Source organism: Brachycentrus maculatus, unplaced genomic scaffold, assembly GCF_059751285.1.
Source record: "Brachycentrus maculatus isolate JH-2025_06_01 unplaced genomic scaffold, ASM5975128v1 h1tg000176l, whole genome shotgun sequence".
NCBI classification, from domain to species: Eukaryota; Metazoa; Arthropoda; class Insecta; order Trichoptera; family Brachycentridae; genus Brachycentrus; species Brachycentrus maculatus.
Genome location: NW_028280928.1, coordinates 1,347,278 through 1,371,047, shown reverse-complemented (window position 1 = coordinate 1,371,047; position 23,770 = coordinate 1,347,278). Strand labels below are relative to the sequence as shown.

The following is a 23,770-nucleotide window of genomic DNA, read 5'->3' as shown; positions in this document are numbered from 1 at the left end:
GTCCTGGAGTTACACCACGTCATTTGTGAATTACTAATGCTTGAAGGGTAGACTACCCTTATATGCTGCTGATAAGCAAAGCGAGTATGTTCACGGGACTAATGTCTGGAATCTGAACTATGACCAAACTTGATATTGTAAAGGTACGGTAGGGCTGTAGATAAGATATTGTGAAAAGCAGATGGCAGGGCCATAAAAAATATGGATATTTTACTTCACAAAAAGCCAATAAAAAAACAATGGCTCGAACGCGTCACTTAAAAATAATACTTCTTAAATTGGCTAGCATTGCAGTTAGTTGGCAAATGTAGTCGGTAATACTGTCTGATGAATTAACGTGAGGTGTAACTTTTTTTCATTTCTCTGTGTGTTCTCGTTATTCTCATTTATTTCTTCTCAGCTTATTTTTATGAATATTGCAATATTATATTCGTGTTTTATTTTGTTTTTATTGTAACCTTTTGCCATTTACTTCTTTGATTCATTGTTTGATTTGCTTATTAAAGATTTGAAATCTTACAGGATTTTTTCATTTTATTTCTTTACTTTTGTATAATACAAATTATTTTAAACGAAGAAACGATGATACTTATTATTAATACTTTGAATTCGATAAGAGTTTTTGTTTGATTGTACCTTAAAAAAAAGAAATATATCTTTCAAACCAAATAATGAATTTCTTTGCTTTTCGTTTTCCAAATTTTCAACGTATTATTTAATTATATTTCACTAATTTAAAAAATATATATATTATTCTAAGCATGTAATTTTTTGTAGCATATGTGTTTATTATCAAATTCCATTCTACCTTATAAATATGTATTTTACCCCTGATTGAATTGTTAACCTAGTGAGAGAGTGCTATTCTACTATACACATTTCCTCTTTATTTAGTAATATTGCAACTAACGATAAAAAAATCCCTTTGTTTAAGATGAAATGCTACTAGCAGCCGTGAAGCAGCATTCATCTGACAACCATTTACTTATGGTTAAATGGGAAAAGTTGTACGAAGACAGAATCGAAGGCTCCCAACATGGCGCTTATAGTCCTGGAACCTCTAAATTATCCTATCCATCGAAACAGGAGAGTCTCTGCGAATTGAATAGTATCTGCGATATTATTCCAGGTTCTAGACCAACAAAGAGGAATGTAAGAAGCGTTACAAATATCGATGACAATAAAACAAAAACAAGAAAACCGCTTAAAAAGGGGAAATGGGATCATTACCACTGTATAAACAAATGTTATAAACATTTCAAGGCTTCAGATCTTCAGATGATTTCGGACAGCTATAAACAACTAAATTACATAGACAAACGAGTCTTCATTTTGAATCATACCAATTCTGTTCTTTCTACTAATAACCGGACACGAAAAATTCATTTCTTTGAGAAGAAAGGCAAGAAGTATGATGTATGTCAGGTCGTTTTTACTGAAACCCTTGGTATTACACGTAAAACGATTGTATGCACATTTAAAAATAGGATCGACTTTGAAACACCCCGACCAGATGGTCGAGGAAAATCACAATACTATAGGGCGTTAGGACTGCTGTAATCGTCTTAAATAAATACAACAAGACAGTCGAGGAAAATCACAATACTATAGGGCGTTAGGACTGCTGTAATCTTTTTAAATAAACACAACAAGACAGTCGAGGAAAATCACAATACTATAGGGCGTTAGGACTGCTGTAATCTTCTCAAATAAATACAACAAGACAGTCGAGGAAAATCACAATACTATAGGGCGTTAGGACTGCTGTAATCTTCTTAAATAAATACAACAAGACAAGACAGTCGAGGAAAATCACAATACTATAGGGTAGGGATGCAGAAACCTTTTTGAGCCTGAGTGCAATTTTTATTTTCAATACAATAATACATTAGCCATTTATTTATAGTAATTTTGATACAGTATTTGTTTGCTTCTGATAACGAACCAGAAATGAGTATAATAACATGCCTATTTGATACGTTGCGTCATTCTCGACTCTCTGTGTTGCGTCCATTGCTCCTAGGAAAAGTGATACCAGGATAAATGAGTTTTTGAAGTGCCTTAATAATTTTGATTAAGAAAACATCAGTGTGATATGTATGGATTATATACAAAATTTTGAGTGTGTCCAAAATGTTGTAAATAAATTATCTGGTCAAATTATAAGCTTAATAATAAAAATGAAAATGGTATTTTCTGGCGTTTCTCATGTGTGTAATTATAATCCAGGATTCGGACTTCACATACTAATATAAGAGTTTCTGCTTAGTAAAAAGCTTCTTTACATCTCACCAATAGATGTCTCTAGTGAAGTTCTAGTGATTCAAGAACAAGGTTTATAAATTGGTTCATATATATAGAACTTCCAAGAATTTGAGTAGTGTGGTTGTCAATAATGGGTAGAATTGGTGAATGTTACACGTGTGTAAAGTGATCACTGAAACCAGTCTATGACGGTCGTCAGCCCCGTAAATGCCCAGACTTCCATATTCTTCTTCATCTTTGATGAGATGCTAAAAAATAATATGGATTATATCATTTATTTTTTTGCATAGGTGACGATAGTTTTTTTTTAAATAATGATTGTGACTTACTAGCTTAGGACATCCCTGTATTAAAAAGTATTTCCCGGGTACATGTTAGGAGATGCGTGAATATGGAAATAGTAAAGAATCTTTTTAAAGACAGAATGGTGTGGCGTTCTATCACCTCTGCCTAACCCTGCGAGGAAGCGGCGTAATAATAAAAAAAATATTTTGCATTTGAAAAGGGTGGTATAAATAACACACACTTATCGCTAATAATACGTGTTTGTTGTTTTTTATCAATATATTTTTAAATATAATGTATAATAGTTCCATAAAAATTGTACTAACGTTTATTACTATTTTTTATGTAGGCACCTAAATATTTTAACATGACGTGTTACTTTTTAATATGTTAAAAAAAATACGTTAATTTATGTAATATTACAATTTATTTAAATAAAAAATATCTTTTTTATCTGTGTTATAAAATTTACTCACATGTTCAAATAATCCCTATTAAAAATTGAGATTTTCCGAACAATATAAAGACTTGTTTTTTTTATTAAAATATGTATTTTGATATCGCAACATCGATGGATGGTATTCAACTGTTTTTCGAGGCTCTGAAACCAGTAGTATTGGAAGAAGAATCATGAGGGATATAAGCTCTTATACGGCATTGTCAGGCCTATGTGCCATGTCCGTCTTCTCTGTTTGGGCTTCAGCTATTAAGCGGTGACGGTGTTATTCTCCATTTAAACTATATCTTGTCACTTAAGCCAGCCTATTACAGGTCTTGAGCCCTTTTAATGCCCAAATTTTAATAAAATTATCTTATAAAATGCTTTGTTTCTGTTATATAAGACAAGCTTTGGACATCACATTCCTTGATGCAACTGCATTTTATATAATAAAACAACAACAATGTTTTTTTTTCTACTATTTTTTATGATATATGACCAGTAACCGGGTTTCGTCATTCGTACCAACACCAATCTGATGATGTCGGTAACGACAAAATTCAGTCACTAGTCAAATTAAATAATAGTGGAAAAAAACTATATTGTCGTGCTATCATCTATCATGAAATTCTTATGATAGATGATATATATATATATATATATATATATATATATATATATATATATATATATATATATATATATATATATATATATATATATATATATATATATATATATATATATATTGGGTTGATGCAAAAGTTTTGACCGTTTTTTACATAAAATTTTTATTTTTATTTTTTTTATATGTATTATTTATTTAATAAATTTTATAATTTCCATCGGTTCTTTTAACCTTCTCCCATCTTTCTATCAACTTTTTAATATTAGTACTAAAAAATTCCGTAAATTTTCGTGCGAAAAATGAAGTAAGGGATGTTTTTACCTGCTCTATTGTATAATTTTTTTCATCATTTAATTTTTTTGCAGTGATCGGAATAAATGAAAATCAGAAAGAGCAAGATCTGGAGAATACGGTGGATGCTTGATAACATCCCAATTTAACTCATTTAGCTTGTGTTGGGTCATCATAGCCACATGTGGTCGCGCGTTGTCGTGATGAAACACTACCCCTTTTCTGTTTACCAATTCTGGTCTATCTTTGTGAAGGTCCATGTTCAATTTGGATAATTGCTGACAATATCGTTCTGCTGTACTTATCTGATCGTGTTCCAAGAGTTCAAATATACACAATACCCTTATTATCCCACCAAACACAAAGTAGAACTTTTTTTATGGATTTCGGCCTTCGAAGTTGTTAATGGGGCTTGTCCAGGTATAGCCCAATGTCTTTTTCTTGTCACGTTGTTCTACACAACCCATTTCTCATCTCCCGTCACCAAACGATGCAAAAAAGGTTCATATTTTTGTCTCGCACTCAAAGCAACGCACGTTGAAACACGATCCAATAAATTGGCAGCCGACAATTGATGAGGTATCCAAACGTCGTACCGCGAAACCATTTCCATACGCTTCAAATGTCTTAATACGGTTGTTTGGTTGACTCCCATCATTGACACAATCTCCCTGATGGTTAGACGTGGATTGGTGTCAATTATGACTTTTAAATTGTAGTCATCAGACTTCAATGGCCGCCCGGTACGTGGTTTATCAATGAGTGAAAAATCTCCAGATCGGAATTTTGTAAACCGTCTTCGTACCTGTCGAACTTTGATGACATCTGCTCCATACACTTCACAAATGTTTTTGGTTGCCACACTCGCGGTATTGTCTTTACGGAATTCATAAAGTAAACAATGACGTAAATGCACTTTATCGAGCGACATTTTGAAAAAATACAAGGGGTCTCTACTGTACTCTGACTAGGCCAAAACTGAATAGAAAGTAGAAGGAAAGCATCCTTAATACAATGGAATCATAAAAAAGTAGATACTATTCATAATTTATGAAAAAAAAAAAATTACCTGGGATCATAAAAAACGGTCATAACTTTTGCATCAACCCAATATATATATATATATATATATATATATATATATATATATATATATATATATATATATATATATATATATATATATATATATATATATATATATATATATATATATATATATATATATATATATATATATATATATATATATATATATATATATATATATATATATATATATATATATATATATATATATATATATATATATATATATATATATATATATATATATATATATATATATTAATTTACAAATTCATAAGCAAAATAAACATGCTATTTTTTGCAGAGACCCACCAAGTCACCTTATGTGTCTTATCGGTGGAGTTCTTTCAACATACGTTTTTTATTATTTTTTAAAATATGTTTTAACATTATATACACACAAAAAGAATGAAAAAAAATAATAAAAACTGTTTTACTTTAACTTTTATTAACATTTATCATTTCCCCATTCCTTTATTTTGCCTTTGATCCGTATTTTAGTTTGCCCATTATTACTTACGTAATAACATTGTAGATACATAGTAACTTACATGTATGCCAATAAATTTTTGCAATATAAATGTATGTTTATCTATTTATTTAATTAAACTTCATGCACAGAAGATAAATAAGCATATTGGCGGGCTTATTAATAAAAAGCAATATCTTCCAACCAACCAAAAACAGACTAGTGATATTGATCAAAACGTTTAATACCACATATAGCTGTTTGCAATCAGAGTAGTAGATATGTAGTAGGTGCTTGAACATTTAAATAAAACATTAATTACAAATTAACATTTTAAAAAACATAAACAAAAGATGATTATAAGGAGGGCAAAGGAAAAAGGGAGTTTAGGGAAGGAGGTAGAGGGAAAAACTAAGGGAGGAGGTTTGATGGACAGTTAGGATTCTAATGATAAACAGTAATATCTCAGACGTTTCTTAAAAGTTAGTAGAGAAGGTGAATTTTTTACAAGGAGATCTTTGTATCGATGCCTTCATAAACATATTATAACAATTATTAATTTTAATTTATGTGTTTATTTTAAATCAAACACAGATTTTTGGAGTCTACTTAGTTGTATTTTATTAACAAAAACACATAGAAAATTATAGTGTGACAATTGTTTCGCCTTGTTAGGGCATTATCAAACGAATGTCATACAATTGTTTCGCCTTGTTAATGCCCTAACAAGGCGAAACAATTGTCACAATATAATTTTCTGTGTTTTTTTTTAATAAAATACAACTTAGTAGACTCAAAAAATCTGTGTTTGATTTAAAATTAATACATAAATTAAAATGGAGTTCTACAAATTAAACGCCAAATCAATAAATTAATTAATTTTGATCACAATCACGATCTAACCATGTACATTTCGTTTGTTTTAGATGCGGATGACGATGCGGATGACGATTCATCCGATGAAACATATGTGCCGCCTCATCCATACGACAACGATTTGCTAGTTGTACAGAAAGAAGTCATCGAAAGTGAGGAGAGCGAACCCGAAGAGCCGGAATGTAAAATAATCAAGAGATCCTTCAACAAACAAAATAAACGTAAATCCAGATACAGTCACGTCAAATGTCCCAACCAATGTCTGACTCATTTCGACAATAGGGAACGTGGGAAGATATTCGACCTATTTTCTAGACTTGACTTTGTTGCTAAACGCGTTTTTATATTGAAGTACACCGTCACCGTGAACAATGAGGATAATCGCCCGCAAAAGATGCACTTCTTGCCCAAAGGGAAGAGAGACGTCAGAGTTTGTCAAGTCTTCTTCATGGAAACTCTTGGCATTACTCGAAAAACGATCATTCACACCTTAGCGAATAGAGCTAAATTCGAACAGCCACAATCATCTTAACACCAATCAAATTTAACCGGTCCAGGAGTATGGTCGTACATGTACGGCCATACCAAGCTTTCCTCAAAGGAGTATGGCCGTACATGTACGGACATTTATATCTAAAATGGCACTTGTACTGTCATCTGTGGTTGTATTTAAACAATATAATCACAAATCAATCCATGTTTACTGGTGTAATTGTCGAAGTTGTCACGATCGGTCATTCTGCAGTTTCCGTTCACAAAAAGCCGCGTTTGCTAACTTTAAGCTGTCAATTTCGCTTTTTAAAATATGTAATTTTCTATTTTTGTTGTAATTAAAATTAAGTATGGAAAGTAACGGAAAAAAATCGAGTATTTTGCATGTACCTACACCGGTGATATTTTTTTTAATATTCCACAATCTCCATAGATGTCTTACTCTTTAAATATTTTTACTTATTTTGATATTTTCTGCTGGTTTCACTTTGTTCCTCAAATACTAGTGTGTAAAAATATTTCAAATAAAAAATAAATGCCTGTATTATATCCATTGACAAAGTGAAACCTAACATACAATTAAATAATTAAACAAATAAACATAAACATACATAAAAATATGTAACTAAAACCAGTTAATATCAAACTTTGGTCCGACGAAGGGGAATTTCCGAAAAGGAACCTGAATTTATGATATTAATTATAAAAATATTTAGTTATTATTTTAATATTATTTCCTAAAGATTGTCTTGATAATGTTTTTAAAAAAATATTAATGATAAAAATAAATTTGGATAATTTATACAGCACCATTTTTGTAAAAAAAAAACTACCTCAAGGGCGCTTTTGTGATTGTCTACATTTGTACATGGTAAGAAAACAAATCCTGCGAAAATCATTGTTTTTTTTAAATAAACTTTAATTCTTAATAAATACGATATTTTACTATCATAATTGGTGGAAGAGTTGATAACATTTAAATATTTCCAATAGTATTTATTATATTTTAAACACATTACTGTTTTTTTTCAATATGAAATTATAACTTTATACGCAATGTGTTTTATTTATTTGGGTACATATTAACTCGATTTTTTTCAAACTGGGGTCTCATTCACCCCAATCCTCCAGGACATTGTTCAATATTTATTTCATTGTTGACGTCATTCAAAATTCTTACTTTTCGACGTCATTAAGAAGTCGGAAATGCCAACAACTGTAAACTAGCCTCACTGAAGTTGTAAGGTTAAAAATTACAATATATTGACTGTGTTAGAGATTTTACCTACCAGATAATTGTTAGTTTATCAAGTTTTATTATTAAGAATGAGTGTACCCAAAACTACATTATTTACAAAAAATAAAATAAAATAAAAAATTAACAAAAAAGTGGTGTAATAGAATTCATAGAAAAAACTTTTCTCCTTTAAACTCTATTACAGTAAAACCTCGACATAATGGACTTGGGGGGAGGTATCCGTTAAAGCCGATAGTCTGTTATATAAAAAATGATTTTAAATAAATTTAAAACTTTTCTTTTTAAATATTGTATGAACATTGTATTTATTGTGGTTATAAGTAAACAATAAAAAACACAAACAAAATTCTATTAATTGTCTTCGGGCACTTCGTCGTGAAGTGACGTTGCTGTTTGATATCAATGCGCTTGCTTTCGGAAATCCTGTTTTAAAAAGGGAAACAAGTTTTGTTTGCGCTTTTGAGTTTGCCGATTTTTTTTTACTTAGTAACACTTAAATTTAAAATGGATAGATTTTAATTAAAATTAGTAATACCACCAACACTATTGATTACAGTAAATATTTAAACACACAACTTTATTTGGTCCAGTAGTGGTATTTACGAAGTAAAACTTGAATTAAAAAAAAATATTATAATTTTTTTAAATGTTTAACTAACTTAGTTTTTTATTGTTTTAGCTTTATTCATTGCATCCAATAAAACGAAAGAATTGTTACTGTACAAAGAATACACGTACAATTTTAAGTGTAGAAACAGATCTGGGACAGTGACTTGGGGATGTTCCTCGAGGTGTTCCAAGCAATGCAAGGCTACTGTGTGGACCATGGGCGGGAAGGTGGTTCAAGAGTCCCCGTTCGAGCACGTCCACCCGTCGCCGAGTTACCACATCACTCCCGAGGGAAAGTATGTTCGATTATTCACGAAATAATATGGAAGCGAATCGTCTACTATCGCAGTGCTCTGCAAACTTTTCCTATTCAAGGTACACCTACCAAATTAAGAAATTTCAGAGGTGCATATTTATCATAATTTGGTAACATATTAAACATATTATGTTTAATGCGAAATGTGAGCCTGCTTAACTGAGCACGGGCAATCAAAATTTACAGCATTTGTGTTATTTTCACAAAACTAGACTTTTTTCCGCGGCGCACCAACTAATCACCACAGTACACCAGTGTACCGCGGCACACACTTTGCGAAACAATGTACTATCGGACAGGCAGAACGAGGTCAGCTATTTTCATGTTATTTTCACAAAACTAGACTTTTTCCGCGGCACACCAACTAATCGCCACGGTACATTAGTGTGCCGCGGCACATACTTTGCGGGACAATGTACTATCGGACAGGCGGAACGAGGTCAGCTGGAGGCGTTTGAGATAAGGCACTACAGGCGCATGTTGGGGATTCATCGGTCATGAACAACGAGGTGTAAAGCAGGCCAGGGGAGTCTAGATGCTCACTTAATAAAGTAGCTCAACAGCGAGCCTAATGAATAGGCCATAACATAAGACACCCAACCTGCTTCTTACGATTGTGGAGGGCATGTGCGAAGGCACAAACTGCAGAGGACAACCCCGAAACTCTTTGCCAGTGTTTTTGTATATGCGGCGGCATATTTTCAAACGCCGAAAATCACCATTGATTTTTTTTAAATGTCCCGTTACTTATTCATATAATTTATAAACGCAATTATTAATTAAACTAAATTATTCGTAATACTTATGTTTTCTTTTATCTCTCCACATAACGCTGTTTAAATGCCAAAACTAGTTAAATGCCATTACGCAAAAAAAAATATTCCAGAAATAGACATTTCTAACGCTAGAATCATGGGTGTCTCTTTCGAATATGAAAATGTTGACGATTTGGATTCCATTTATGGAATAAAGAGTTTAATTATTTTTTTTAGGTTTTGGCCCTTTGGCATTAAACCAGCGATATGTTGACTTCAATAAATATATAAGTTTTTACACATACGTCAAGATTTAAACTCAACAAACATTAATGTAAACTACATGGACCAAATTATCTCCGACATGCGATTAAGCGGTACGCCGAATTGCAGAGACGAACGGAGGACGCAGACTGACCATAAAAGGAGCAAATCAATCATTGTGACCCGCGAAGAGAAGTATGGGTAATGAATCTAAATAGTATTATAATTGAGGTGAACACATATTGATATCTTAACATACATGACGAAGAATATGGAAGTCTGGATTAATATCCAGGTAAGTCCGTAAGTCCCGGTAATCCGGGACTTACGACCAACGTAGGTTGGTTTAAGTGATTACTCAATATTTGTGTAACATTCAACATTCTACTCATGATTGAGAACCACACTACTCACATAATCCTTTGATCGGCACCTTCTTTCACATGCGAGTTCTCGGCACCATCTATAGTTGAGTTGAGTTAGTTTTTTTTTTTAGTTTAGTTTATTATAATTATTTAGCAGAGACCTTCACGAAATGTATGTTAGATTCTTCCCGGATTATTTTACATACTAAGAGACATATATAGATATTATAATATCAATATTATTATATTTATATATTTTTTCTTATTTGTGTTTCAGTCTTGTTAACCTTAATCCCATGTCCTAAAATGAGTAATGGAAATTACTCATCGGAAATACTATATTACATATGTGACTTTTGTATGTAAAAGGTTTTTTTAAATTAAAATAAAATAGTGTTTTACTGACCATATTTCTTGACACGATTTCTTATTATACTTTTTAGCTATATTCATTCCATCTCGATGTAAAAGGAAAGAAGTTTTACTATACAAGGAATACTCGTACAATTTCAAGTGTACGAACAGATCTGGGAAAGTGGCTTGGTCATGTTCCTCGAGATTCTCCACGCAATGCAAGGCCACTGTGTGGACGATGGACAAGAAAGTGGTTCAAGAATCACCGTTCAAGCACTATCACCCACCGCCGAGTTATCACGTGACACAAGAGGGAAAATACGTTCGACTCTAAATGGAAAAATATTATGGAGCAGTGTTTCCCAACCTTATGTGTACCATGCCCCACTTAACCCTTCCCTTAGGGCATTTGTGCACTACACGGAATTTTACCGTCCGGTACATCAATTGGCGTTTTAAAACGATGATTGGCTTGTGCTTTGTCCATCTTTCTTCGGATCGGTGCTCTTGATCGGTGCGTGAACACGTTGCGCGTAAATTCGATCACGCTAAACTATTGTAGTCGCTTTCATTTTTCAAAACCGGACTGCCGGACGGTAAAATTCCGTGTAGTGCACAAGCGGCTTTACGGTGCTTAAAATTTCTGCGTGCACCGGTGATCTTCATTTTGTACACCATATGTAAATGTGGTTTAAAACGGGAAAAATGTGAATATTCCTAAATGTTGCTTTTATTGACCATAGTTGAAGTTGAAATGTAACAATTTTATAATGTTAGCTCTTGTAATTATCAGATAATGAGAAAAAAATTGCAAGTAGCTAGCATAGCGACACGACCGCCGCGAAAGACAATCTACGCACTACTGGCGCAGTAAACACGTTACGACATGCGCATACAATATTAGAAACGTTTGTGTATTGGTGATTTTATCCCCGATTTTTCCACATTTTTTTTATTTCCGTCGCTGCAAATGAATAACTTTATATTATAATACTTTCATGTAATACATAATAATATTACGGAGGAACACAAAAATTCTGAGCCCGTATCTATCATATTTTATATTGATATTCTCATTTTAAAAGTAGAGTTGTAGTAAATACATATCACCGGGAGGGGATGGTTAAACGATTAAAAAATCTCGATTTACGTTTTGAACACTCAACTATCCTCCTTACTAACCAGATCTGGCCCCGAGCGTCTTTTTTGTTCCCTAAGCTAAAAGATGCGGTCGGAGAACAGAGATTTTCATCGAATGAGGAGGCCATCACCTTCGTAAATTACTATTTTGCAGGGAAAGACGCCAACTATTATTTGGGCAGGTTGGAGAGATGGAAGCCTCGCTGGGAGAAGTGTATATGTATTGTAATGGTATGGACGGTCGCGTCGCGTGCGCTACGTGCGCGAAGACACTTTGTGATCAGCGTACGCGTGCACTCGATGACGTCCACATTGAACAGGACACTTTAGTCCCCTTTTTGTCAGGAGGCAGGTTGGACTGAAGCGAGTATTAATTAAAACACGGTATTGACTATTTATATATTTGTTTATTTAAAAACAACAATACGACAGTCAATACTCATGTGCTTCCAAACAGCTCTGTTAAGTTATGTTACACCCGACTCTCACGAAATACCAAATTAGACTATGTTAAAAAGCCAACTTCCTTTAGGATAGGGAATCATAAAATGCTGTACCGATTTATGATGGCCATGGGAACGCATCTAAAGCCGGACAACACGTGACGAGTCCCTCGACTTTCTAAAAAGGACAATAAAAGTGGGAATGAGAAATGGCAAGGCCATTACACCACCCATCTTAGAATGAAATTCATAAAATCAATTTTATGCATTTCATATTTTATAAGTAAGCCGTTTTTCCACACATGAGTATTTTACAAAATTACATACACATACATAAAATGATTACATGATTACAAAAACATCAAAAAGGTTATTTATTAATTAAGATCTTAAATGTATTTCGATATTACAAACACAAACATTTTGAAATACGATGTTATTTATATACTAATAAAACAGTTAAATTGAAATGAAAATAATTGATTGAATATAATCAAAAGTTAAAATTATAAACTTGATATTAATATTAACACTTTTATTTTAATATAATCATTGTTACCTTTTTCTAGTTATAAAAAAAATTATAAACTAGATATTAAACACTAACATTTTCTTTTGATGTTGTCAATCTTAAACTTTCCGAAGGCTTGTTCCTTCAGATAATTTACTTAAACTTCATTCGTTATATTGTACTTCATTATTATTGTAGTAACGGCAACTCTGTTTTTTTTTGTAAACAATTTAAAAAGCTATTGGATGAACTCCTTTTACATACATTCAATTTTTAGCTTTCAAAACTTTAAATATAGTGTAAAACACAAACAAAATATAACTTCAAGATAGTAATAGTAATAAAACAAAGTATTTATGAGACAAAATTTCCATCAAAATATTTTCCTTTCTAATAAAAAAATCACTGATTCATTTAATTTGTGAACAGGAATACGAATCAATCATCAACATAAAGTTGGTTAAAATTCATAAAAGAATTGACAAAATTATTATATTATATGAAATACACATTACATTTGTAAGAGGAAATAAAATAACAAAATTATACTATTATTTTAAAGAATACATTTCAAAACTGCAATTAATAATAATTCTAATTAATAATAATTTCTTAATTTCTAATAATTTCGTGTGTTTACAGTTTTTAACCTGATACATATCGTTTCAACCTATTGGCATGAACTTTTACATGTTTAGTTTTTATGATAATAGTGTAATTAACAGGAGAATTGACTTGTACAACTTTATAAGGACCACAATAATTTTGAGTTAATTTTTTGGATTTTCCTTTTTTCACATATTCATTCTTTAAATAAACTAAATCTCCTATACTATAAACTTCGTGTTTAATATGTTTATCATAATGGTTTTTATTTGTTTGCTTAGATTTAATAATATTATCGCGAGCAATTTTGTGCGTTGTTTGAAATTTCATTTTAAGGTTATCTACATAATCGTCGTAAGAATATTTAAATTCTGGAGTTTTGGTTAATGCTGACGGAAGTGTAGCCTTTCGTCCAAAAATCAATTCATATGGTGAAATTTTAGTTGACGTATGTACTGAGGTATTATAACAAAACATAGCAAAATCAATCCATTGATCCCAGTCATGTTGATCTTGGTTGATATAGTGTTTTAAATAATCTGCGAGTGTCTGATGACTACGTTCGAGAGATCCGTTGGTTTGTGGATGAAATGCTGTACTATGAATTAATTTGATTTTAAATAATTTCGAAGTTTCCTTCAATAATTTGGATGTGAAATCCGATCCTTGATCTGTTAAGATAGACTCGGGTATACCAAATTTACAAATAAAATTCTGAGATAATATTTTAGCAATAGTTAAAGCTTCGTGATTTGGAATTGCGTATGATTGCGCAAACTTAGTGAGATCGTCCTGAAGGGTTAAGATATATTTATTTCCTGATTGAGTTAATGGAAGTGGACCGAAAATGTCCAAAAATATTTTTTCAAATGGTTTACACGATGTGGTAGTTATTTCCATTGGTTCCTTATTCTTTTTCCGAACTAATTTATTTGTTTGACAAGAGTCACACGTAGAAACAAATTTTTTAATGTCTTTTTTCATATTTTGCCATTTATATCTTTCTTTTATACGTTTATAAGTCCTGTGAAATCCTGAATGACCTGATACGGGGTTAGAATGGTTTTCCGTTAGGATTGTTGTAATCTCTTCAGCATTCGGATTAGATATAATATTGTTATAAATCTTAATTTTTATGTCAGTATTTCTAAATATGTATCGTAATATGGATCTTATTTTATTCCAATTAATATTATCGTATTTATCACCTAACCTAGGAATATTTATACTTTTTATATTATCCTTAATTAATAAATTCCTTAACGTAACTAAACCGTCAAATAGGTTCTGATATTCCGTACTACTCCAATAATTTTCCTTATTAATTATGACATACATATTCTTGGCTTTATATTTAAATCGTAAAACGTCAGAGCATTTTAAATTTTCACTTAATTCATTTTTATTAAATTTATTAAAAATTTCTTTTTGTAAATCCGTATGATGCTCTTTATCTGCTGCCAAGCAAATAACAAAATTAGAAGATGTATCGAGTTTTTCATCTAACTCTTCAATGTTTGAATAGTTTATTACGGTAGATCTATATTTTTCTAGAAAATCGGTATACGATTCATTACAAGAATTAATATTATGAATATATTTAAAATTTTCTTCCGAAGTTGATGGTTCTTCATTTTCAATTATTATTCTGCTCAAAGCATCAGCATTCGTGTTGCTTTTACCTGGTTTATAACGTATTTCGTAATCGTATTCTTCGAGAATTAATCTCCAGCGAACCAATCTAGAGACAGGGTTCTTGCAATTGAAAAGCCACATTAGAGGACGATGGTCTGTATAAATTATAAATTTACGACCATAAAGAAAATGTCTAAAATGTTTTACACTCCAAATTATGCCTAACAATTCTCTTTCTATGGTTGAATAATTACTTTCAGCTTTATTTAAAGTTCTACTTGCGTATGCTATTGGACGATCATTAGGAGGATTTCCTTGACTCAATACTGATCCTATAGCAAAGTTACTAGCATCTGATGTTAAAATGAAAGGATTATTCAAATCTGGATATTGCAATACTGGTTCTGTCCAAAGAATATTTTTTAATTGTTCAAATGAGCTTTGTTGGAGACTAGTCCAATTGAATTGAGTATCTCTTTTTAACAATTTGGTCAAAGGTTGTGTTAATTTACTACAATCGGGAATGAATCTTCGGTAGTATGAAACTATTCCTAAAAATGATTTAATTTCTTTAGCTGTTTTTGGAACTGGATAGTTTAGAACAGATTCTACCTTTTTAGGATCTGGTTTGACTCCTTCACCACTAATTGAATGACCTAAATATATTACTTCTGGTCGAAGAAATTCACATTTTTCTGGTTTTAACTTAAGGTTGTAATTTGAAAGTCTTTCAAATACTTCCTTTAATGCTTTATTATGATTTTCATACGTATCGGAATGAACTATTATGTCGTCAAAATAAACGAAGCACTTGTAATTTTTTATTCCTGATAAAACGTTATCCATTAACCTCTGAAATGTATGGACGGTCGCGTCGCGTGCGCTACGTGCGCGAAGACACTTTGTGATCAGCGTACGCATGCACTCGATGACGTCCACATTGAACAGGACACTTTAGTCCCCTTTTTGTCAGGAGGCAGGTTGGACTGAAGCGAGTATTAATTAAAACACGGTATTGACTATTTATATATTTGTTTATTTAAAAACAACAATACGACAGTCAATACTCATGTGCTTCCAAACAGCTCTGTTAAGTTATGTTACACCCGACTCTCACGAAATACCAAATTAGACTATGTTAAAAAGCCAACTTCCTTTAGGATAGGGAATCATAAAATGCTGTACCGATTTATGATGGCCATGGGAACGCATCTAAAGCCGGACAACACGTGACGAGTCCCTCGACTTTCTAAAAAGGACAATAAAAGTGGGAATGAGAAATGGCAAGGCCATTACAGTATATGTAAAAGGAAAGATGTAGAAAAATAAAAAAATAAATAGATTTTTAAAAAAAATACTTCTTTCATTGTTAGGTCGGAAACTTTTCAGACCACCCATGTATACGTAAGTATACTGGCAAAAAACGTTAACTTTGAAATCACTGTTTGATTAATTCCTGTTATTTAAAGCTTTTAGCCTCAATAAATTACCCGCTATTAAACTTAAAGTTGAATTTACTTTTAAAAATACATCTACATATGTATTTATATTTATATATTTGACACTTCAAACTACTATGTGTATTTTGTCAGTTTATAGAATGTTCAAAACTTTAAAATCTGCATCATTAAGTCAAAATTGCATATTTTCAAGTTAACGTTTTTTGCCAGTACACCCACGATATGTTGTGAAGTACAAAAAGTTTGGAACAATACTAACAATTTGATAAACATTAAACAATCACCTTTTATTACTTGGTTTAACAAGTTGTTTTATTTATTGGATTATTTACGTGTTTATAATTGAATTATTTTCAGCTATATTCTTTCCATCTCAGTCCAAAAAGGCGACGAAAGAAGTATTACTGTACAAAGAATACACGTACAATTTCAAGTGCACAAACAAATCCGGGACAGTGACTTGGGCTTGTAACTCGAGGAATTCCAAACGATGCAAGGCTACTGTGAGGACATTGGATAGAAAAGTGGTACAAGAATCTCTATTTGAGCACTTTCACCCACCGCCGAACTACTACATGACATCCGATGGAAAATATATTCGAGTGTAATTAAATATTTATATGCAATCATCCATATCCGATCCTATCGCATTTTCTACTTACGTATGTTTACTTCTATAGTTCTCAAATTTATGTTTATTTTTGTATAACTTCTTTATTTTTTTTTAGAAATAAAATAAAACGGTTCTGGCTAAAAAATACCTTTTTTATGTAAACAAGAAAGTACAGCAGGACAAAATTTACCATCTGTTCGAAGCCTGTCTAGTGGAGCGTTCGGATGAGTATAGAGAATCAAATAAAACAAATTTGTTTTGAAATTTGAAATGTATTTATTTAACTTTTTCAAAGAAATCAAATATTTAAGTTAGTACAAATTTATTTGATGAAAGTTGACTGATGTTTAGTGTCGCGGACTCTTAAGTCAGAGTTTCTCGGTTCGAACCCACTCTACCACAATTTGATACCTGTTTCTAATAATGATCTGCTTAGGCTCACAGAAATAGTATGAAATTGAAATATGTGAGTAAATAATAAAAACACAAATATTTCTGTTTAATAAAAAATTGAGTATTACGATGTTGGAAATATGGTTATACTAAAAATTTTATCGGAATTGAAAATGATAATAATAACTGTCTTCTTCTTCCTGGCTCCATCCCAAGTTATCGTCTTTGTAGACTGTTGCGGTCAGCTTTCGTGGTCCTCAGGTTGTAGGTCCTACTATCATGTATATAATAATAACTGTCTTATCTTCAAAAAATATATTTTTAAGTAATATGTTTATGTAATTATTTTCAGCTGTATTCTTTCCATCTCAATCCAAAAGAGCGACGAAAGATGTGCTATTCTACAAAGGTTACACGTTCAATTTCAAGTGTGCAAATAGATCTGGGACAGTAACTTGGTCATGTACTTCGAGGTGTTCCAAACGGTGCAAGTCTACTGTGTGGACTATGGACAGGAAAGTGATACAAGAATCGCCATTAGAGCACGTTCATCCGCCGCGCAATTTTCACGTCACATCCGAGGGAACATATGTTCGGTTATAAATAAACACAGATGTCAATATTGTTAATATTCAAAGCATTTACTTTGTGGTTTTTTTTCCTTGGGGGTCAAGGGATCTTGCATCCCTTATGTCACCGCGACCATGTCATTTTTACGTATTTATTTTTTTACAAAAATGTTAGTAATATTAGTATATAACCACTCACCGAGATTTTTATGTCTACCGGGTTCGAGATGTATCCGTCACTACCACAGCATGCAAACAATACTACCCTTCACTACTATAGCACTATTTACACATTTAAAACTACTAAGTTAGTTAGTTAGTAGTAGTAGTAGTAGTAGTAGTAGTAGTAGTAGTAGTAGTAGTAGTAGTAGTAGTAGTAGTAGTAGTAGTAGTAGTAGTAGTAGTAGTAGTAGTAGTATATGTGAACTAATTCTGAATGCATCTGACGTGTTCAATTGGAAAAAAGCTGTCTTCACATAAAGAGATTGAAAAATATGACCGCGATACTTCACACTGCAAAATTTTTGTTTTAGTAAAAATTACTCATTTTTTAGCATACAAAAAAAAAACATTTTTATGTTGTAGGATTATTATTATTGTTTTTATATCTTGTACTTATCATTTTATTAAATAAAATAAAAACTAGTTGCGTATTATTTTTTCTTAAAATTATAATTACGAGTATACACATTGCGACAAGTAACACAGTTCACATTCACAACATTTTGAGTGTGTCCAAATACTTGTTCACAAAATCTAGATTATCTCCAATTACAGGAGTTACTTTCATATTATTTTTGACATCTCATCAAAGATGAAGAAGAATATGGAAGTCTGGGCATTTACGGGGCTGACGACCGTCATCGGCTGGTTTAAGTGATCACTTTACACACGTGTAACATTCACCAATTCTACCCATTTTTGACAACCACACTACTCAAATTCTTGGAAGTTCTTTATACATGAACCAATTCAGAACCCTTGTTCTTGAATCACTAGAACTTCACTAGAGACATCTATTGGTGAGATGTAAAGATGTAAATGCCCAGACTTCCATATTCTTCTTCATCTTTGATGAGATGTCAAAAAATAATATGACAGTTCAAAATTAGTGTGGTTCTTTCTTCATAAAAATTCTTATGAATATTAGAAAATCTGTCATCCAAGAGTTAACACACATAACCATGCTATAGATTTTAAAAATATTATATTAGAAACTACAATAAGTGAACATCACAAGTTGGAAAGAAAATCGAGAACGTATTTATATTAAATTATACATATTTTCATTAATTGATTCGGCAGTCTCTTTGTGGTAAAATCTATCAATTTTTAATTAAAGTTTTACGGATTAAATATGAACCTCTATTTCTTGAAATGTATTATGACACGTGTTTCCATGCATTCCGCAACATTTTCACTAAAACCTCCCCCCTATTGTCTACATTCTCACTGATAAGAAATAAAAAATAAATAAATAAAGTAAGAAAGAGCTCCTACCTCCTCTTCAATCACCAATGTCCCAAGGACCCTACTTTAAAATTTAGAATTAGCTTTACATACGGTCTTTGCAAATGATGCGGAATGCATCGAAACACGTGTCATAATAGATTTTAAGAAAAAGTGGTATTTACCAAGTAAAACATAAATTGAAAAATTTTTTTAAAGAAAGGAAGGGTGAGTACAATCCGTTTATTAAATTGATCCATAAATCGGTAGTGTAATGCCAAAGGGGTATATCTGTAAAAAATTTCATTTTCTAAGTTTGTTCCACAAAATGTCTAAAATATTGTGTATCCCATAATCTGGCCAAAGGATATAGCTGTAGTTGCAATACTTAAATTATTTTTATTAAAATATGTACAAATAAAAATACATAAAACAAATGAGTTATTTAATTTCACTTTGCTCTTCTGTAAAATTTGGTCTGAGACAGATATATGTACCCTTTACATTATATACACCACCGAAATATGGTATTTTTGTTCGAATGTTTTATTAATATGTTTGTTATTAATTCTTTTTAGCTATATTCTTTCCACCTCGGTCTAAATATGCGAAAAAAGAAGTGTTGCTGTACAAGGAATACACGTACAATTTACACAGTACGAACAAATCTGGTAGAGTGGTTTGGATGTGTACTTCTAGATGCTCCAGGAAGTGCAAGGCCACCGTGTGGACAATGGGCCGGCAGGTCATACACGTACCGCCATCTAAGCACTCTCATGCGCCTCGGAAATATCACATAACACCCGATGGAAACCTATTATCTCTATAAACCCATCACTCATCTCTCATTCACTCATAATCTCCCACACCGCTTGCCCCAGTCAAGGCATGCCTGGACTAAAACGCATAGAAAGACGGACAACCTTTCTCCATCTTTTTATGTATTTTTAGATGGGAGTTTCATTATTTACCTTACTTATTATTATCAGAATATTTTATCAACGTATTTTTATAAATACAGCGGAACCTCTCATAACGAGTAATTCGCATTACGAGTAAAAAAATGTGAAAAAATTGTTCCCATAACGAGCGGTATTTCACATAACGAGTTACAAAGAAAGGGCAAGTCCCTTTTTCACGACATTCACTTGTGAGCGGGGACTTCCGCGCCCGTAAAATCATAAAATGTTTTTTTCACAACATTTTGAGTGTGTCCAAATACTTTACAAATCTGGCGCATCTAGAAAGTGAATTAATTGAAGTCCAGGTGTAATTATCTTTTTGAAAAACCTTTAAATTGTAAATTATTTTTGTATCTCCTGTATGTTATGTTTATAATCTAATAATCAAAAAATAAATATTATCAAAAAATTAAAAAAATAATAATTAAAAATTGTATTAACATGTTAGTATTCGGCTCAACACAGGCCATGCCTAAAGAGCCGTAATACATATAATAAATTTATATATGAAATGAATATGTATATTGAATGTATCTATGTATTATGAAAATAAATAAATAAATAAAAAATATATAAAAAATATAAAATAATATCTAAAATTATAGCAGTAATTTTTCATATATTTTTTTTGATATCTCAAAAAAGGTGAAGAATAATATAATCACATACATGAGAAACGCTAGAAAATGTCCTTTTCATTTTATAATGTTTAGCTTACAGTTTGACCAGTTCAGTTAATTTATTTACAACCTTTTGAGTGTGTCCGGATACTACGGATATCCAATGAGGAGTTATTTTACATTATTTAAATAATTATATTATTTAAATAATATAAAATATCTCCTAATTGGAGATAATCCAGATTTGTGAACCAGTATTTGAACACACTAAAAATCTATGGTGAGATGAAAGAAGCTGTTTTTTCAGCAGAAACTCTTTTATTTAAATGTGAAGTCCGAATCCTGGATTATATTCACATACATGAGAAACGCTAGAAAATATCTAAATGCCTATCTAATATATATAGTGAGATGAAAGAAGCTTTTTTTTCCTTTTTTACCAGAATATTATTTCAACATGTTTTTTTTTATAAATATTTATATCTATATGTTCATCTCGATGAAGGAACGCACTTGCGTGCGTATGCGTGTGCGTGTGCATATGTTTATGTAATATTAATTTGTGCTGTGTTGATAATGTATTGTGAGAATCGCATATGTTTATGTAATATTAATTTGTGCTGTGTTGATAATGTATTGTGAGAATCTTTTTCATGTTCCTATTATATTTCTGCTGAACGCAGCACGGAAGCCCAAAAGTGGAGCCCACCGTTACTTTTAATTTAAGAGTTTAGTTTTCCAAATAATTTAAGAATAATCTTTCTTTTTTATATAAATATTTATAAATAAAATTTAATCTCATGAAAGGGGATTTTTATTTGATTCTGCCCTCTTCACTCCAGCTCCCTAAAGGGTGGGAATATCAATATTCGCTGAAACTATATCAAGTTTATGTGCACCTTATTAAATGACATAGGTAGGTACTGTTCATAATTTTTATTTTCAAAGAATAATGTTTTATTAAATTCATTATATATCAGAAATATGTTCATTCATTTCGTTCAAACCCTTATCCGCACCCCAATGGTGCATAGGGCATATATATTCGCAGTGTTACCTTGATCGTTAACACACGAAGGAAAGATGATCAGCCCTCTGCTTCATGTACCAGTCCAGGGTCATATTTAATAAGTATTAGAGTTAAAACATCACTTATATTTATTTTACCCCCCCCCCCTGGGAATCAAACCCGGGACCTCCAGAACGGTAGCCGAGCGTGCTGACCATTACACTACGGAGGCGGATAAAAATATGGCTAGTAAAATTTGTACATTACATAAGTTTTAACTAACTAACCATCACGCCGCTTCCCTGCAGGGGTAAACAGTGAAAAACGCCACATTAATAACCCACAAATGCTCTGCACTTTTCGAGGCTTGTCTGAAAGTAAAGTTAGGGAAGGCAAAAGTGAAACATACATCACAAACACCCAGACCAATTGAAAACAAATGTTTCTTGAATTCATTTTGCAATAGGTGGGAATCGAACCCGCAACGCCAGTTTCGCAGTCGAGCGTCTACCCAACTACTCCACGGCACCTGTCATGTCTTGACTGTCTTAAGAAATACACAATTGTAAATACAGTAATAAAACTATTTTTACCTCACTGTCGCTTACGATTATTTAACCGAAAAGGATCATATCGTGGGTGTTCTGGTAAAAAAACGTTAACTCGAAAATATGCAATTTTGACTTAATGATGCATATTATAAGGATTTTAACGTTCTATAAACTGGCAAAATACACTTTAGTTTTAAATGTCATATATATTATATATGGTTTTCAAAAGTAAATTTAACTTTGAGTTTAATAGCGGGTTTTTTTATTCAGGCCAAATGCTTAAAATAGCAGGGATTATTCAAATAGGGATTTTATAAAGTTAACGTTTTTTTCCAGTATACCCACGATATTATCTTGAGAAATTGTCGCTAACAATAATTCTTTACCCAAGTAAACGATTTTTCTAAAAGTCAGTTATTAAATATGTTTCCAATCACGCAACATCCCTGATGCCTTTTAACTGTGACTGCTAAAGCCACTTAAGATCTGCCCAACCGTCAAAATATTTTGAATTTTGTTGAGTAGATAGTGTTTTAGTATTAATCAGTCTTGATAAAGAAGCGGTTAGCTTCGAAACTGGTAGGCATTATAATTAAGTTATAATTAAATATTTATAGTGATTTTTAAAAAAAAGTTATATTTTAATTATAAAATGGAAAATGTCAAAGTTAGTGCTTAAAATATAAATTATAATAATTCTTTAATTCGTTTCAGCTTTTTTCTTTCCGTCTCGATGCAAAAAAGCGACCAAGGAAATGTTATTCTATGGAGGGTTCAAATATAGTTTGAACAGTAAAAATAAATCTGGCAGAAAAGTTTGGTTATGTTCCTCGAGATGTTACAGACAATGCAAGGCTGCTGTGTGGACTATAGACGAGAATGTGATACATGTACTACCATACAACCACTCTCACCCGCCGCCGACACACGACATGACTCCTGGTGGAAAATATATTCAATTTTAAAAGGCATCAATACTTCATGGATGTTAAGGAACGGTAGAAGCATTCTGCAATACATTGAGCATAAAAAGAGAACACCAGAGTATAATCGA

The 23,770-nt window shown here is 31.8% G+C and overlaps 2 protein-coding genes across 50 annotated transcripts in view; one reads left to right on the top strand and one right to left on the bottom strand.

Moving 5' to 3' along the window:
• The window catches only part of LOC148308110 (uncharacterized), a 595,155-nt gene that overhangs the window by 539,830 nt on the left and 31,555 nt on the right, over positions 1–23,770 (bottom strand). The window lies entirely within an intron of this gene.
• On the top strand, positions 7,669–21,848 carry LOC148308111 (uncharacterized). Its single transcript, XM_088262335.1, has 3 exons — positions 7,669–7,705; positions 8,772–8,997; positions 20,153–21,848. The coding sequence occupies exons 2-3, from the start codon at positions 8,872–8,874 to the stop codon at positions 20,372–20,374; spliced, it is 348 nt and encodes a 115-aa protein (XP_088118461.1). The 5' UTR covers positions 7,669–7,705; positions 8,772–8,871; the 3' UTR covers positions 20,375–21,848.